Below are 18850 nucleotides of genomic sequence, written 5' to 3' on the forward strand. Positions count from 1 at the left end.
GCTGAACAACCAGGCCTGTCTCTTTATCCCTCACCATTACAAAACCTTCCATTGCAATGCAGCCTTCTGAGAGTCCCCCGAGGACCAGAGAAGCCTTGTCTCAATTTTATCCATCACTCACTCGCACAAAGTATTTTAGAGTCTGGAGGGGGCTGGGCTTTGGTCCCTGCAAGGTTTGAACAACAAAATATTGATGTGCTGCAGAGTATTGGGAGGTGGGGTGGGGGGGAGGGCAGTAGAAAGCTATCTGTGTGACTAAAGCTAAGACGGTAAATTAAACAGAGCATTACATATCTAAGGAAATATAAGGTAAGCAGAACCACTATTTAATCTGAGTTGTGTGGGATAGGGTAGGATTTTGTATCAATATTCTAAAATACATTTAACAAAATGGTCCTTGGTATTCACTAGGATTTGGTTCCAGCCCCACTACCCTCCAAACAATCTGTGGATACCAAGATGGAATATGAAAATGTAATTAATTATATAAAATAGCAAAATGAAGGTTTACTCTTTGTATATGTACACATATGTGTGTGTGTGTGTGTGTGTGTGTGTGTATATATATATTTCAAACCATGGGTGAGGGTTTTTTTCATGTCAGGAGTAACTTGAGAAACTGCAAGTCGCTTCTGGTGTGAGAGAATTGGCCATCTGCAAGGACATTGCCCTGGGGATGTCTGGATGTTTTAATGTTTTTATAATCCTTGTGGGAGGCTTCTCTCATGTCACCACATGAAGCTGGAGCTGATAGAGGGAACTCATCCACGCTCCCCCCATGTTGGATTCGAACCAGCAACAACCTTCGGGTCAGCAACCCAACTTTCAAGTCATCAGTCCTGTCAGCACAAGGGTTTAATCCACTGTACCACTGGGGGCTCCTACCATGGGTGGTGAAATTCATGGATACAGAATCCACAAAAGGCCAAATCTATTATTAAGCATGACATGGCCAATGTTCTGTAGATTGAGAGGAGACACAACATGTGTAATTGAGAAGGGTAAGGCAGGTCCACATGGCTTTTTTGGAATTTGGAGGATAAGTAATACCAGATAACTGGATCCATTAAAAATAATGTCCTCAACCTCGTACCTCCCCTCATCCCAGCTGTGTTGGTTTGCTACTCTCAGAATGCACCAGCCAGGTACATTGAGTGTTGTAGTCAAAGGTGTTCGGAGGACAACAATTTAGAGAAGGTTCCATTATAGCATAGTGCCTCAGTCTTGAAAATCTCACTAAACTTGCTGTGTTTGCAACGGGTGCTTTCCTCAGAGCGTAGGCAGTACTGCTCACAAACAAGGCACAGGCTTCAGGGTTTCCTAGCATGCTAGCAAAAGCCAGGTCCAAGTTGTCAAGCCCTAACTGCAGATGGGCTACTCCAGCAGCATCCCTAACTGGTACAACTATATGACCAAAAAAAGACCAAAGAGGATCATTGGTAACACCAGTGACACCCATGGCCTGAAGTAGATATTTTAATGCTTCTGAATAGGCTGTTTCCTGCCTCCCACCTACGCATATTAATTGCTCCTAGCCCCAGCAGAAGCAGCAACAGCAGCAGCAGCAACAAGCAGCAGGAAACATTTACAGCATAGAGAAATGAAATCTCAAGACTATTATAGGGATGGGAATATGGCAACATTCAAAGAATAATCAAGTAACAAAAGACTAAACCCAATCTAAAGGGAAAATGAAGGCCTCTGGTAAAAGGCCAAACAGATTGAAATAGATCTGAAGAGCAAAAATTATTTAGTCTGTGGATGAATGTGTCAATCATGGGCCAACAACTTCTGGTGGACTATATGGCCATCCACCCCACATTAAAGGACTCTCAAATATAGTATTTGTACCCATTTGCAAAGAAGTATGGGTGTTGTAGGTTCACATTCAAGGCTGTTCATGGGGCAAAACTGCCATGTTTGTGGAACAAGGCAAGATTCAGCAAACCAATAGTTCATTTCTGCTCTGGAACCGGTGAGTGCAGAGACAGATCACATTCAAAACAATGAATTTTTCTGATTTTTGTCCCGCGCTTTTTAGTTTTGTAAATAATAATTCAAGATCTCTTCTGAGTAACTATGGAAGTCGAAATTTTCCCTTCAGCCTTGCTGAATTGTGCAAAGGCTACTGAGTCCATTTCTCATGCTGTACATATGTTCCTTTGCTATGACTGAGTCTGCCATAAGCAGTGAAGCACACAAAATACCAGCAATGGGGAATACACACATTTAGGTCCTCCTGGAACGGGATTAGCTAAGAGAGACAGGAGAAGGAGTGAGGGGAAGACAAAGAAAACAAAAATAGGTTCATCTCACAGAATTCAAGAATCAACACCTGAGGGCTCTTCCAGATATCCAGAATCCCTGACCTTTATTGCCAGTGTTTTAGTATACTCCCATTTTGTCTACTTCAGAATTGGTTTCATTGGGCTGGTTTCATTGGGATAAGAGAGATAGTTGTAGTTGGAAGACTTTTTGCCACTTCGATTTCAAGGGGGTGAAGTGTGCGTTGTATGACAACAACACACACTTGATCACACAACCTACTGGCACATATGCAGAGGGAGGCAAGATAAAATTTAAAAAGGGTTGAGAAAATGATTGAGAGAAGTGGGAATGAGCAGCTGTGAAAGCTTGTGTTGAAGACACAACTATGATCCAATAAGGAACTATGCCACTCACAGAGCCATCTCCCCCACAGCATCCACTTTCACAACAATTGTTCTAGATGGGTTTACATCGTACAATGTAAAGCCCCAATTCATATCTTCCTAGCAAGAAAACATGTGGGTTGAGTGTTGTGGGCAAAAATAAATACATAGATAAACCCCACAACAGATGCCACGCTTGAGGGGGAGGAGAAATTTGGATCCCCTGGAGTGACCGAGCAAGAACAGCTCATTTATTGTGCATTTATTGACTGGAAAGGCCATGAGTGGCATATCCTTCAAGTCAAACAATTCCTGCTTCATTCACTGCAAGTGAGGAAAGTCCACACTGGGATATAATGTGGTAAAAAACATATCCAGGTCAGACATCAGGACAACTACAATAGTCTTGCAATCTTACTACTGGGTATGTAAACAGCTTACTATCAACAAGAAGATGTTGACAGCAATGTCAAGGACTAGACAGGCAAAGAGGGATGGTTTTGTGGAATCATCAGGAGCTAATAAAGAGGAAAAGGGTGGCGTGAAGAGTTTCTGGAAGAGTGGTACCTTAGGGTCATTTGCCTTATTACTGTGGCACTTGCAGTGGTTGACTGTGCCAATATGATGAGCTCTTGTTGAGCAGCATAACCTCCACACCTTGGATGGGCAATATCATCATGTGACTACAAACTTTTGACATGAGCATCTGTAAAATTATAACATAAACGCTGTGTAGTAACAGGGCAAACTTCACACCACATGAACAAATGTAAACTGGGTTCCTCATGGTGGTTACACCAAGTGATCTGGCACTTCAAATCTCCCCCTTATCGTCTTGTAGAAACCAACTAGATGGGCAGTGGGACATCATGCAGAAAAGGTGGATCTCTGAGTTACTTAAATAACTCGGAAGAACAAACATATGCAAATAGTCTCCCAATCCAGTTCAATGCATAGGAAGTCAACATACTGTCAATAATGTCTCCCAGACCCTGGGCATACAGCAGGTCTCTCAGACGAGCCACTTCATCCTTCAGTTCCCTGATCAGTTTGTTGTTAGGATCCTCATTAATGACAGCATTGCACCTGATCTGCTTAGCACGGTCAGCATACCTGTAGAAGCAAGATGAAGTTCATGTAAGTGCCATATGGTGTGCATATAAAATAGTGAAGAGATGAGCTCCACTGGTTAGTGTTGATGATATTTCTGAGGAACCTCTGAATATGGCAATTTGAATTGAAGAATGAGGAGGTGAGAACGTTTTCATCTATGTTTTCATTCCTGTTATGTAGAGGCAAGCTAATGAAAGAACAGTTAAATCCCCAAGGACAATGCAATACAATGAGATTATTAGTCGTCATGTTATTTCTACAACAGCTCATAAGCTATTAACAAGAGATATTGATAAGATGTCATTCATAGGAAGCAGCTCAACCACGGTATCACTACAATGAATGTGAGAAACATTACCCTGTTTCCCCTAAAATAAGACATCCCCAGAAAATAAGACCTAGTAAAGGTTTTGCTGATTTGTTAAATATAAGGCCTCCCCTGAAAGTAAGACCTAGCACCGTTATTGTTTGGAAGCATGCCCACCGAACACAACACCAGAGCATGCAGGATCGGTAAATGTATGTACCATAAAGTGTTGTACATGGAAATATTGGTAGTAACAATAAATTCTTGATAGGATTCAGTTTGTCTGGTTATGCTGGTTTATGATGACAACTACTGTACAGTATATAATAAATGTTCATTTTTTTGTTCAACAATAAATGTGAATTCTTCTTCATGGAAAAATAAGACATCCCCTGAAAATAAGACCTAGAGCATCTTTGGGATCAAAAATTAATATAAGACACTGTCTTATTTTCGGGGAAACACGGTACTCTTACAATAAACTCAAAAGTCATGTAAAAGCTTTACCTGTCTAATATTTTCTCCCTAATCAGCCCCATATATATTGGTGTACTAAGAGGATTCACCCAATCCTCCTATGATCATGAAATTATTGTGAATTAAATTAATGATCAGATGGGGAATTATTTAACATAATCTCAGTTTTTTGTGAGCAAAGCATATAAAATGTTTAATGCCTGAATATTCACTAAAGCTCACACTTCCAAATGTGGATGGTGCAGTTGTACATATTTTCCCTAACTAATTAGACAAACTCTAGTTTACTCAATATACAAGCATTTCTGTCCTCCCAGAATATATTGAAAAAGAAAGAAAAATTGTGCAGGAAAAGCTCACTCATTAGCTACACATACTGCAGTGTGAGAAATAACTCTTACCTTAATGTGCTGAGGGTCTCATCATAATTGATATCAGCAGGGCTAAGGGCAGCAACCATAGCAGTCCTAGAGTTACCACCTGCACAGGGAATGCACAATCGCCCATAAAAACAAATTTAGAGATCAAATCATTTTCAGGTTGCATTTATAATGTTCAAAAGGCTGGTTCTCACATGGAAGCAGGATTAAATCATTGCTTTGAGACACATATTGAGCAGAATGGTGGATCAAGTCCTTCCTGTCCATGACCTGGAACATTGTCTGCTCCCACTTCCAATGGCTACATTTCCCTGATTGAGTGAAGCAGATGCTGCTGGCCTCAGCGCATGTCAGAGCTAAAACCTCACTTTGAGGAAGGACCTTAAGTGTTTGGGTGTTATTTTTTAAAAACAAAAAATGGCTTTGCAGCATTCAACAGTTGTTGTAGAGCCTTGTTATGATAAACTTCAATATTTACTACTACATCACAGTCTGCCATTCATCCAAACACTGAATAACCTGAGGTAAGGAAGGATGCTACTATATAGTATGCATGTTTAGATTAGAGAAGGATCAGTGGCATAACAGGGACATATATATCACAGTGAATCAAGGAGCCTAGATGACACTAATGACATTTAGGATTAATAAGTACCAAGATTTTCTCGAAGGAGCCAGGTAAGTACAGAGTCTCGATATGGAATGAAGTCCGTCTTTTTCTTTTTCTTGTTCTATGAGAAGGAAAACAACTAAGAATGACAGAGACCTCTGATATCTGTAAATAATTGTCATGTATAATTAAGGAAGAAAATTAACACATACAGCTCATCCCCATCATGCAGTTTGTCAGACTGAGGGTGAAAAAGCCCTGCGCAGATGTTCTCCTTAATAACTTTCATTAAGATACAAACCTTCAGAATTTTATATGAAACATTAAAAATGAACTATTGATCCATTTTGAGGATCTCAAAGAAAAATAGACTGCCATGATGATGATGAAGATGATGATGATGATGATGATGATCACAACAACTGAAATTTCCTGGTTGCTACCAGATTACTGGTTTAAATAAGGATGATTAGTGTTGCCACTTTTCAGGAAATACAACTCAGCCTTGAAGCAAGAAGATGTTTTGTGCGATGTGGCAAATCCTAGCTCTTATATATTTATTGTGATTTCAGTATAAATCCATCTTGTACTTACAAAGTAGATAACACAATACAGTACTATATAATTTATAAATATATTCTGCATATCCTCCCATAAACTGTTTTAAAACTGAAAATCTTTCAAAATTAAATTATTACAACCAATTATCATAGTGTAGAAGTGAGCATTTACCTTATTTGGTCCTGAATCCTGAAAGGAAATCAAAAATATTGATTACAACGGCATAATAATGCATGGTCAAAACAGAATATAATAAAACAAGTGGGTATTAAATTTTTAAAAATGAGACACTCTTCTAGTCCAAATATAGCTCCAAATCTCTAGTATTTTGGGGGATAAAAAAGCTTGATGTGGCAATCAACCACAGAGCAGAAAATTTCAACAGCACCGAACAAGTGGAAGAGACATATGTACACTGATGGAACAGGATAAACCCTCATGTTCCTTGCATGAAGGACAAATGTGACAAAAAAATGATAGACAGATAGTTCAAGACTGCTGTCAGAGAATGGCACATAGATGTTCTTATCATAAAACCACTTTTTACTTGCACAAAAGGGCTCCACATCATTAAAGAGGAACAGGACCATACTGTCACTTTAATCTTAGGGGACGTAAAGATTTGTGTACCACCTCCCTGAATCCAGAACCTATAGAAAATGAGTGTGTGTGTGTGTGTGTGTGTGTCTGTCTATCTATCTATCTATCTATCTATCTATCTATCTATCTATCTATCTATCTATCTATCTATCTATCTTCCACTAATTAAATACAGGATGTGAACATCACACTGTACATTTTGATTCATAACTGCGCTGCGGCTTGGAGTTTTTAGTGAAAGCAAACACTTAACCAGCATCTTTTCTAGACACAAAATGGCTGAGTAGCCACCCAAGTGAAGGATTTCAGAGAATGTATTGGGAGAGGAAACCTGCACAGGATTTCTAAGGAAAATGCCCCTACCCACTCATATCAACAAAAGTCTTACCATTTCAGCTAGAGCAGAAATCACCTTTCCCAGGGTGGTTAGTGATTTATTGATGTTTGCTCCTTCCTATGAGGAAAAAAAAAATTCCAGTCTGAATCAACAAATTCTCTGCACAGAATTTGCATTAAAAATATGCTTAGGAGCTGTACATATTCCACTGGAAACATCTGCCAGTATCCAGAACTAATTTTTGGGAACACGACTTCTATTTTAACTTCTACATACATGTGCATAACAGTATTGGGCAGTTTTCTTATTCCTCAACTCAGAATCTATGAGGAATGCCAAAATGAAACGGCATTAAATAGCCAGGCAAAACAAGAACTGGCAACAGAGAGAACTGTAAAGAATTATGTGTAAATAAGTATGAACAGGAGAAGGAGTGGCAGTCATTCCAGAAGCTACTTCTAATCCTTCAATTGAATGACAGAGAGAAGTCTCTGACAGGTAATCTTATGCTGGTAGCAGAGCACCCATCGTCCACTCCTGTAGTTTAGTTTGATCAGGAAGTTTCCTTTACCTTAAGTCGTGTGCCTTTTGCTCCTGTGGAGTCAGCTCGTTCACTCCCTGCAAGATCGACCAAGCTAATTTTGCTGACCTGAAAATAGAAAACATATTACCTATCATATCCATCATCATATCTATTTAGAAGAATAGAAACACTGTCTGCTATTCAGACATTAGGAGACAAGTAACAATTCTAATATAGTCTTTCTTCTGATCAGCAACTACTTCAGACAGTAAAAAAAATATGTTTGGTGTGCTTCTAAGGCATTGCCTTAATATTGAGCATGTAGCCAACTTCCTGATGGGAAGTAATGTTGAATCTGGATATAAGACTATTTGATAAACCAGGTATACATCCTTTAGTTCCATGGGAGAAAGGCTGTACTAAATAAAATACTATATGACTGTGATTAATAGATTTACGACAATAAATTATTTAATCGCAATGATGCATAAAAAGTTAATGGTTTGGTAACAAATGTTTTTTTTTAATCTGAAGGTCTTTTATTTATTCCAGCTCTTTCTTGGCATGAAATTGGAAGAGCCATGTAGGTTAGAAGCACTCAACATCAAAACCAGAATGAAATCCTTAGCATGCTCCAGTTATCATATTAAAAATGTACAAGCTCAATGGCAGGTTGCACTAAGAAGTAGTTTATGTATTTTCTACTCTTCTCCTCCACCCTGTGCATCACAGTATTGGGAAATACTTTATTTGTAAAATTTGCTAATATTATTCCTCTCAAGGAAGAAATTTAATAAAATGTAAAATAATACAACTAGGAAATTGCAATATTAAGGTTGCTTATACAATTGAGCCAACACTGGGAGCAGTCCAGGCGATTCTTTATATGGATAATCAAAATCTGTTCAAGATGGCTACTAACCATTGACTGCATAGTTTTCAGAATCTTCTCACCAACATGAAATTTACCAAGATATTTGATGACTCTATGACACTAACCTGTCGAGAGATAATAGCCACTAAATACCAATGGCTGGAATGGGAACAGAAGGAGAGGGCTATTGCCACCATGACCTTCTTGTAGGCTTATAGGAAGTATCTGTTTGATCACCGCAGGAAAGAGAGGGCTTGAATAGAGTGACCTTTGCTTCAGTCTGGCAGGCCTCTACATATCTATCCAGATTATTTTTACATTATGAATTTTGAAATATGTTTTAATATGTATGGGTATTATATGTTCTTTTAAATGGATGTTATGTGTTTTATCATTAGTGTAGGAGCCCCTGGTGGTGCAGTAGGTTAAACCCTTGTGCCAGCAGGACTGCAGACTGAAAGGTCGGCAGTTCGAATCCGGGGAGCAGGGTGAGCTCCCGTTTGTCAGCTCCAGCTTCCCATGTGGGGACATGAGAGAAGCCTCCCACAGGATAGTAACACATCAAACCTCTGAGCATTCCCAGGGCAACAGACTGCCAATTCTCTCATACCAGGAGTGACTTGCAATTTCTCAAGTCACTCCGGACACACACAAAAATATTTAGTATAATGTCTTATATTTTATTCCATTGTTGTTCCCCATTTTGATCTATGAAGAGAAGTGGGTAAGAAATAATGATGTTTTCCAGTGGACAATTCTAGTATTTTCCAGACACTGTTACAGCAAATGTCTTGAGAGTCGTCAGCTGTACAAAGCAATTCCTCTCTATATTTATTCCTTTTGTATCCAACTCTCTTTGATAAATGCCAATGCAAAATATAATAATATGTGCAAAAATAGAGACTACAGGTCTGTACAGATGATAACAGAATAAATACAAGTAGGTTCATCATCAAAGTAATCCCTGAATCTATCTCTTCTGTTCATTTCCTGAAAAATGATGCTGCTTCTCTCTCATTTTAATGAATCAGAGCTTTCAGCTGTTTGTCTGGTTGAGGTCAGAGGCTTAGTCATAGTTGGAGTGTTGTAAGAAATGATGTGGCACCAGGTTGTACCCTCTCCCTCCCCACTGGGGCTCCTGACAACATCTGATGCCATGTTTCCTACCCACCTTCTCAGTGGTGATGTCAGTCTCGGCATCATGCCGCTTCTGAGTGAAGATGATATTGAAAACAGCGTGGGAGCGGCTGCTGGTTTCATTCATATTGGTGGCAGCCACTGTCCTGTTGCAGAAAATAAAGAGCAGCAAAATGAAAATGTCTACCTTTTTAAAAATCCAGGAGAAAGACTCCTTATCACAAAAAGAAACAAAATGATTTGATGAAAGAGAACTTTGAAAAACACTCTATCCATGATTCGGACATGACTATAGGACCAATCACCTTGCACTTCTCTTTTACCTGGCTTTGTTCCCAGAGTCCATTAGATCTTGGATGTCATTATAGGATGTGACAGCTAGTTTCGAGAGATCTTCCACATACGGCCCAAGGAGTGGGTGCTCTCTCACTCTTAAATTCCCTTTGTTTTTGGGGTTGAGGAGGTCACGCACACGTTCACAGTATATTTCCATGTAGCTCACCTGCAGGACACAATGTGCAAACTCTGAGGCTGACACCTTTCAATAATGCATTTAGATTATGAGAATGCTCTATCTTTAAATTTTTAAAATTTTAAAATACATTTAGGCTGCCTTTGAACATTATGGGAATGCCCATTCTGCAGGTCATCCCTTTGGAACAAAGGAAAATCTCACTGTCTTAATGTGTTTATAAAATATGTGTTATTAATTATTGAATCAATTTCCTGCCTTTTTCCTTGTCCCAGGCTGATAATGTACTATAAATCACCTTTATCTAATTATCTTTCAGAAGATCCACCCCAAATGAAAGGAATTTAATTAAAGCAAGCATTTCCAGTCATATTCCTACAGTATGCACACTTAACTGGAAGCAAGACCCACTGAACATATTGTTATCTTTTAGGGTAAATTGTATAAGGTGTTTTTGTGTACTTACTATTTTTTCTTTTAATCTTATAGGTCTACAACAATTTAGTACTCTAACAGACACTGAATAGTTGCCAAATATCTTTGTTAAAACATGAAGACAGCTTAGCAAAACAAAATATGTTGAGTATATGATGCTAATAAATATGTCTAAGCCAGGCATGGGCAAACTTGTGCCCTCCAGGAGTTTTGGACTTCAACTCCCACAATTCCTAACAGCCTCAGGCCCTTTCTTTTTCCTCTTCAGCCGCTTAAGCTTAATAATAGTGGTTGTAGCTGTGTTGTCGAAGGCTTTCATGGACGGAATCACTGGGTTGCTGTGGGTTTTCCCGGACTATAAGGCTGTGTTCCAGAAGCATTCTCTCCTGTCATTTCACCCACACCTATAGCAAACATCCTCAGAGGTTGGGAGGTCTGTTGGAAACTAGGCAAGTGGGGTTTATATATCTGTGGAATGTCCAGGTGGGAGAAAGAACTCTTGTCTGCTTGAGGCAAGTGTGAATGTTGCAATTGATCACCCTATTTATTTATTTATTTATTTATTACAATATTTATATTCCGCCCTTCCCACTCAACAGGGGACTCAGGGCGGCTTACAATAAAACGCTGAATAGTGCTGAATAATTAGCACTGAATAGCCTTGCAGCTTCAGAAAATAGGGGAATTCCTGACAGAAAACAATCAGGGCCAGCTAACACCTCCCAACAAAGGATTCCCCCAGGCAGAAAGCAACCAGACTTTGAAGCTGTAAGGCTATTCAATGCTAATCAAGGTGATCAATTGCGACATTCACATTTGCCTCGAGCACCCTGGATCTTCCACAGATACATAAACCCCACTTACCTACTTTCCAACAGACCTCACAACCTCTGAAGATGCCTGCCATAGATGTGGGTGAAACATCAGGAGAGAATGCTTCTGGAACATAGCCAAACAGCCCAGAAAACTCACAGAAACCCAGTGGTTGTAGTTGTTGTCATGAACTTCATTTTTACTTTTCCCATGATTGGGAGCCAATGTGGTTTACAAAATTAAAGTAATTGCAATATAATTAACTGATAATTAAAATATACAAAAGGTCAACATTAAATCAGAATTAAACTATGAACAATATTAAAAAATATTAAATCTTCAAAGAATGAAAGCCAGTGTAAAACTACACAATCTGAAACAATATAGCACTCTTTGAAAAGCCCTTTCCTTAAAAAGCTCGACAGTCTTTCTATGCATGTTCAGTGATCTCATCATATAATCCCTCTTGCCCCTAGGAAACTATATGAACTATGACCAACAATCGCTTTGTACCTCCACTGAGTAAGACATGTTGTCATTTGTTGTGTCATTGATTCGGGAGAAGAGATCTTCACACAGCTGCATAACATGAGAAGGCAAGAGAATGGGTTATATAAATCAGAGACAATGGTGCCATTTACTTAAGACCTCTCCCCCAACAATTCAGCAAATATACAGATGGTTAAGTGTCATCACTGTGGCATTAGCAGAAATTCAAATAGAAGAGCTCATCAGATATGTTTTTATTCTTTCACTAAATGAAACACAACTATAATTAATAATAATAATAATAATAATAATAATAATAACAACAACAACAACAACAATAATAATATAACTTTATTTTTGTACCCCACCTCCATATTCCCAAAGGGACTTGGGGCAGATTACATGGGGCCAAGCCCGAACGACACAGCTTAAAATGTAATATATTAAAATGCATAACAACAATATAAGACAGAATAAAACAACAACATTATAACGATATATAAAAAGGCATCAAACCAACAACCAATAACAATTTCACTTTATCATCACAGGTGGGTGGACTAGTGCAACAATAATTTAAAGAATAGGCTAATGAGTAAAGTGCATAAGTCATATGGCAGCAGTAAGGATAAGAGCAATAGTAAAGTGTGAGGACAGATTTTTTGGTCCTCTCTGGGGCTAGCTATCTAGAAGTTTGTCTACTCAAAAGCACAGCGGAACATCCACATCTTTAACTCTTTGCGGAAAATGGACAGGGAGGGTGCTAGCCTAATCACCCCGGGGAGGGAGTTCCAGAACCAGGGGCCACAACCGAGAAGGCTCTCTCTCTTGTCCCCACCAGTCGTACCTGAGACGGAGGTAGAAGCAAGAGGAAGGACTCCCCAGAGGATCTTAAAGATCGTGCAGGTTAGATGGGGAAGATGTGGTCATGAAGATAGGCAGGTCTCGAACCGTTTAGAGCTTTATAGGTAACTAGCTGTGCCCGGCCACGCGTTGCTGTGGCTTAGTCTGGTGGTGCTGGTCAGTCTACATTAGGTTCTATTTATGCTGTGAGCTCCATCTTCTTTATACTCACATTAGTAGTAGTATTTGAAGTCTGTTACCTTCTTCAATTTTTGTGTTGATTGATAATTGCTTGAGATCCCTGTTGTCTTTTGTTTGTTGTTAGTTGTAATGTCTGATTCTGCTGAGTGCGGTTTATATTTTTATTGTGGTACGATAGTCTTTTTTTGTTTTGCCTGTGTAGGTGTTTATTATTATTGTTGTTGTAGTGATTATGAAGGTTGGATAAGTTAGATGCTACTGTATTGTTTTTTGGAGGCCCAGTGTAGCACTGACTGGCCTCTCAGCCTCAGTGCCTGGCTCTTTCTTGCCTGTGATGGTGTTGATTCTTATTGTTGTTGTTGTTGTCGTTGTTATTATTGTAATTGTTTTTTTGGAGGCCAAGTGTGAATGTAGGGATTGGGGAGGTGGATGAATTGTGTTGTCAAATGTTGTATTTGTTGTAGTCACAATGCGTTGTTGTGAGTTTTGTGGGTCTGGATTGTGGTTTTGTGGTGTGGTTGTGTTGTTATAACTGAGAGGCAAGGCTTTTGTGTTGTGTTGCGAAGTTTTGTATTTCTGGGTCGTTTAGTTGTGTGCCAAGTTTTGTATTTCTGGGGCGTTTAGTTGTGTTGTTATAGTCACGATGCATTGTTGTGAGTTTTGTGGGTCCGGATTGTGGTTTTGTGGTGTGGTTGTGTTGTTACAATCGGGAGGGAATGCTTTTGTGTTGTGTTGCCCAGTTTCGTATTTCTGGGGCGTTTAGTTGTGTTGTTATAGTCATGATGCGTTGTTGTGAGTTTTGTGGGTCCGGTGTGGTTTTGTGGTGTGGTTGTGTTGTTACAACCGGGAGGCAAGGCTTTTGCATTGTTTTGCCAAGTTTTGTATTTCTGGGGCGTTTAGTTGTGTTGTTATAGTCATGATGCGTTGTTGTGAGTTTTGTGGGTCCAGATTGTGGTTTTGTGTTGTGGTTGTGTTCTTACAACTGGGAGGCAAGGCTTTTGCGTTGTGTTGTCAAATTTTGTATTTCTGGAGCGTTTTGTTGTGTTATAGTCACGATGCGTTGTTGTGAGTTTTGTGGGTCCGGATTGTGGTTTTGTGGTGTAGTTGTGTTGTTACAACCGGGAGAAAAGGCTTTTGTGTTGTGTTGTCAAGTTTTGTATTTCTGGGGCATTTAGTTGTGTGCCAAGTTTCGTATTTCTGGGGCGTTTAGTTGTGTTGTTATAGTCACAATGCATTGTTGTGAGTTTTGTGGGTCCGGATTGTGGTTTTGTGGTGTGGTTGTGTTGTTACAACCGGGAGGCAAGGTTTTTGCATTGTGTTGTCAAGTTTTATATTTTTGGGGCGTTTAGTTGTGTGCCAAGTTTCGTATTTCTGGGACGTTTAGTCGTGTTGTTATAGTCACGATGCATTTTTGTGAGTTTTGTGGATCCGGATTGTAGTTTTGTGGTGTGGTTGTGTTGTTACAACCGGGAGGCAAGGCTTTTGCGTTGTGTTGTTAAGTTTTATATTTCTGGGGTGTTTAGTTGTGTGCCAAGTTTCGTATTTCTGGGGCGTTTAGTTGTGTTGTTATAGTCACGATGCATTGTTGTGAGTTTTATGGGTCCGAATTGTGGTTTTTTGGTGTGGTTGTGTTGTTACAACCTGGAGGGAAGGCTTTTGCGTTGTGTTGCCAAGTTTCGTATTTCTGGGGCGTTTAGTTGTGTTGTTATAGTCACGATGCATTGTTGTGAGTTTTATGGGTCCGAATTGTGGTTTTTTGGTGTGGTTGTGTTGTTACAACCTGGAGGGAAGGCTTTTGCGTTGTGTCGCCAAGTTTTGTATTTACGGGGCGTTTAGTTGTGTTGTCATAGTCACGATGCGTTGTTGTGAGTTTTGTGGGTCCTGTGTGTTTTTGTGGTGTGGTTGTGTTGTTACAACTGGGAGGCAAGGCTTTTGCATTGTGTTGCCAAGTTTTGTATTTCTGGGGCGTTTAGTTGTGTTGTTATTGCATGATGCGTTGTTGTGAGTTTTGTGGGTCTGGATTGTGGTTTTGTGGTGTGGTTGTGTTGTTGTAACCTGGAGGCAAGCCTTTTGCATTGTGTTGCCAAATTTCGTATTTCTGGGATGTTTAGTTTTGTTGTTATAGTCACTGCGCAAACAACTTTATCATTTTATATATATAGATGACCTGCACCTTGAATTGGGACCGGAAACTTATCAGCAGCCAGTGGAGCTGTTTAAACAGGGGGGTTAACCACTCCCTGTAGGTTGTGCCGGTTAATAGCTCTGCCATCAACTCAGAAATTTTTCAAGGACAGTAGAGTCTCGCTTATCCAACCTTTGCTTATCCAATATTCTGGATTATCGAACGCAGTCTGCCTCATGCCCAGATCCACAGCTGTTTCTCTAGGCAGCAAGGACTGAACTTTTTGCGGATTTTACTTCCGAAAATGTTGTTACCGCAAGTTTATTTTATGCAATTCTATCTTTATTTATAGTCAATTTGTTAGTAGCTAATACACTGCAATGTTTTCATGATAAATTTGTAAACACAGTAATTACTACATAACATTACCATGTTTCAAACTGCTTTTTCCTGTCAATTTGTTGTAAAACATGATGTTTTGGTGCTTAATTTGTAAAATCATAATGTCATTTAACGTTTAATAGGCTTTTACTTAATCCTTTCTTATTATCCAACATTTTCGCTTATCCATCGTTCTGCCGAAACTCTACTGTATCTTTCTTTCAATAGTAGATATTACAGGTAGGAAAGACCTGCTTGTTTAACCAGTAGGTTCCCCTTTCTACTAGACAGGCATTGAACCCCCTCTCCTCTGAGCAACAACAGACAGCACTGATTTAGATTTCAAGACTGAGTGAAAATGGCTGACAAGAAGACTTCTTCACTATTGCCTCTCTACTGATGCAATCCTTGTTCTGCCTCCTGCACTGACTGCTAATTCGTCTGAATCACCAAAGACAGGAGTGGGAATTTTTGCTTCTCAACATGCCAACCTTGGCTGACTAGTGCTGTAATTCAGAGCCCTGGGATTCTGTAGACACAGTGTGAAAAACAGTCCTGGGGTTCCCTCCCTGTGGACTCCCCAACTGCAGAAGCACTGAAGGGTAGATCCTTCCCACAGAGGACTATGAGATGCCAGCCTCAACTAGCAGAGAGCAGTGCTGAATTCAAACCTTTCTCTCTTCAACACTGTAAGAAAGCCAAGCCATCTATCTGAGACTGTGCATTGCAGCTGCTCACATCCTGAGACAGCCTTTCCCGTTGTCCTCTTGATTCCACTGGCTGGATGCAACATCTCATTTACTTCTTCAAGATATTTTTTTTTTGAAGTAAGCATTAACAGGAGGATTTTTATGGGGCATGCTTTATTTTTTAAATTTATGGTTTAATTAATTTTAAAATGTATCATGGTGTGATCTTAATGGTTTTTCAATTGAATGGCAAATGTTTTAATTTATTGTGTCTGGAAGCCACCTTGGGCCCAACTCTGAGAAAATGGTGTCATATAAATAAAATAAATAATAATTTTAAAAATGTGGAAGCAGCTGTTACAAGGGTTCAATTGTTGACTACCATGATGATGTGTGCATATATGTATATAACAGAAATATTGCTCCCCAAGGTCAAAAATGCTGGGTAAAAGACATCATCTGAATTGTGGGGAAATTAATCCCTTGAAATAATAAAAATGTGAGGTAAAATTTGGTGGCATTATTGACACAGGTGACTAAGGAATCTTCCCAGCATTAGAAGGAATTGGGAGCCCCTTCAATATTGGAAAGAACAGGGAGATCCCTTCAGGAAGCATGTTTTTAGAGGAAAGGGAACAAGAGTGAGATTGTCTTCTACTTGTCTTCTATATGTGGCAGGTGAGGTCTGAGTTGCCCCTACCATTGAGAAAAGTGAGGCAACTGCCTCAAGCAGCACATTTTGGGAATCATAACAAAATAGAAAATCAAGCAGCACATTTTGGAAATCATAACAAAATAGAAAATCAAGCAGCACATTTTGGGAATCATAACAAAATAGAAAATCAAGCAGCACATTTTGGGAATCATAACAAAATAGAAAATCAAGCAGCACATTTTGGGAATCATAACAAAACAGAACATGCATAGTTATCCCACATGCTTCTGTGTTATTTTTTCTGCAAGAGATGGGGAGAGTTATAGTGGGATTTTCTATCTCCTATGTGAAAATAATTTGGCTACTATGCATCTTGATTTGGATAGTGGAGGCATTATTTGCCGCTCCATCTCAAAATATACTGGATAGGATACTCTCTTGTTCATCTTTTCACACAGCAAAATGTTTCATGCCAACCTTACCACAGATCATAGTTATATTTTACCAGCTAACCATCCCAGAGGCCTATTGCCATCACACAACTTTCTGTTATGGTTATCAGTTACTCTTTTTACTCCTGCTTATTTTGCATATTTTGATCACTTTACACAAACTGTTCCTTCTTTTCCATTGAGTGAACTTACCACACTAACTCACACATCCCTCCCTTTATGAAGAAGCCATGGACTATTGTGATCTCCTTGCTGACACTCAGGAAATCAAATGCACATCCCAAATTTCATTCCCTTTTCTATTTCGAGGATTGCTTTCTTTGGGCTGCTTGTTTGCTTGATTTTAGCTGTAGACTATTTTCATGATTACCTGAGGAATTATGCCTTGCTGATCTTTTTCCTGTCTGCCCATCATGGTATATGATTTTCCAGCTCCAGTTTGCCCATAGGCAAAGATGCAGACGTTGTAACCCTCAAAAGCATGTTGCAGCATTTCCTCTCCAATATCCCGATAGACCTGCTTTTGAGAGGCATAGTTGATGTCATCAGGCTACGAAGAAAAACAAAACAGGAGTCAAAATAAGAAAGACATAGAACAAATGAGAAGAAGAGATGAGAGGAATCATTCCTATAGCAGTTTGCTTTATCCAAGAACTATACTAAAATGTCACTGCAACATCTATTCTGAAGAGTTATTACAACTTCTCACCAGAACATAGTGATTGGCAAAATTTTCTTTGTGATGTTATTTATTTATATTTATCTTGGAGCAAAAAGTAAAAACCAACTACAATAGAATTTCCCCATTTATATATCCATGGCTTTGAAGTTACTTTAAGCACAATAAATGGTGGACTTTTCTTATTCTGCAATATTGCATTACTGATAACAAGAACTGTACTTCTTATGACTGACAAACTTGGCATGATAAGAGGAATCTTATTTGGTAGCCCTCCTTCCCAGTCACAGGTCTTTAACTATACAAAGCTGAAGGTCAGAGTACTAATCATCTCCCAAATATCTTCTAAGGGTGCTTCCAGAAAGAGGGAGGCCAAAATGGAAACAACAAGACTTCTCCTTCTCACTTCATTTTCCTTTCTGTCCGTAAATGTTCATGGAGTGAGACATTGAAAATTGTTCACACCTAGAAGTCTGTTTACATTTCCATGTTAACTTTGCCCAAAAGTTCAATTAAGTTTTAAGTTACTGCAATGCTAGTGATTTGGAAACTAAAAAAAATAATGCAGTGGGGAGTAAAATTGTTATCTGGGCTGGCGTTTTCATCTCACCCACCTCCACATAGCTACACCTCAAGTCTGGGAAGAAGCTATATGTGTAGATCCTTCACGTACTGAAAAACTTCAAGTGTTCAAACTGTAGAAAAGACCTGCCTACTCCCATTGTTTTATCTGACGTTTGAAGCATTTATATACAGCATACGCAATGAAATACATCCCAATTACAGTTGTTCCTCAACATTTGCAGTTTTGACTTTTGGGCCGGGCTGTGGCGCAGCTGGCTAGTAACCAGCTGCAATAAATCACTACTGACCGAGAGGTCATGGGTTTGAAGCCCGGGTCGGGTTAAGCCCCCGACCATTAAATAGCCCGGCTTGCTGTGTTACCTACGCAGCCCGAAAGACAGTTGCATCTGTCAAGTAGGAAATTTAGGTACGCTTTATGCAGGAGGCTAATTTAACTAAATTACAACATCATAAAACTGCCA

The 18850-nt window shown here is 39.4% G+C and overlaps 1 protein-coding gene across 30 annotated transcripts in view; it reads right to left on the bottom strand.

Annotated features, from left to right (window-relative positions):
- The window catches only part of kif1a (kinesin family member 1A), a 138729-nt gene that overhangs the window by 69005 nt on the left and 50874 nt on the right, over positions 1 to 18850 (bottom strand). For 15 of the 30 annotated variants that reach the window (XM_008106433.2, XM_062976454.1, XM_062976453.1 and 12 more), the window contains exons 4-14: positions 17496 to 17675; positions 11804 to 11869; positions 9894 to 10072; positions 9605 to 9716; positions 7608 to 7685; positions 7088 to 7153; positions 6271 to 6288; positions 5584 to 5659; positions 4950 to 5028; positions 3622 to 3764; positions 2228 to 2254 (exon numbers count right to left, since the gene is read on the bottom strand). In XM_008106433.2, coding sequence (XP_008104640.1) covers positions 2228 to 2254; positions 3622 to 3764; positions 4950 to 5028; positions 5584 to 5659; positions 6271 to 6288; positions 7088 to 7153; positions 7608 to 7685; positions 9605 to 9716; positions 9894 to 10072; positions 11804 to 11869; positions 17496 to 17675 — 1024 coding nt within the window. The remainder of the gene's footprint in view (positions 1 to 2227; positions 2255 to 3621; positions 3765 to 4949; positions 5029 to 5583; positions 5660 to 6270; positions 6289 to 7087; positions 7154 to 7607; positions 7686 to 9604; positions 9717 to 9893; positions 10073 to 11803; positions 11870 to 17495; positions 17676 to 18850) is intronic. The other 15 variants (XM_003218379.3, XM_008106434.2, XM_062976456.1 and 12 more) reach the window with 1 other exon arrangement.

The sequence above is a fragment of the Anolis carolinensis genome, chromosome 3 (genome assembly GCF_035594765.1).
Source record: "Anolis carolinensis isolate JA03-04 chromosome 3, rAnoCar3.1.pri, whole genome shotgun sequence".
Taxonomy (NCBI): Eukaryota; Metazoa; Chordata; class Lepidosauria; order Squamata; family Dactyloidae; genus Anolis; species Anolis carolinensis.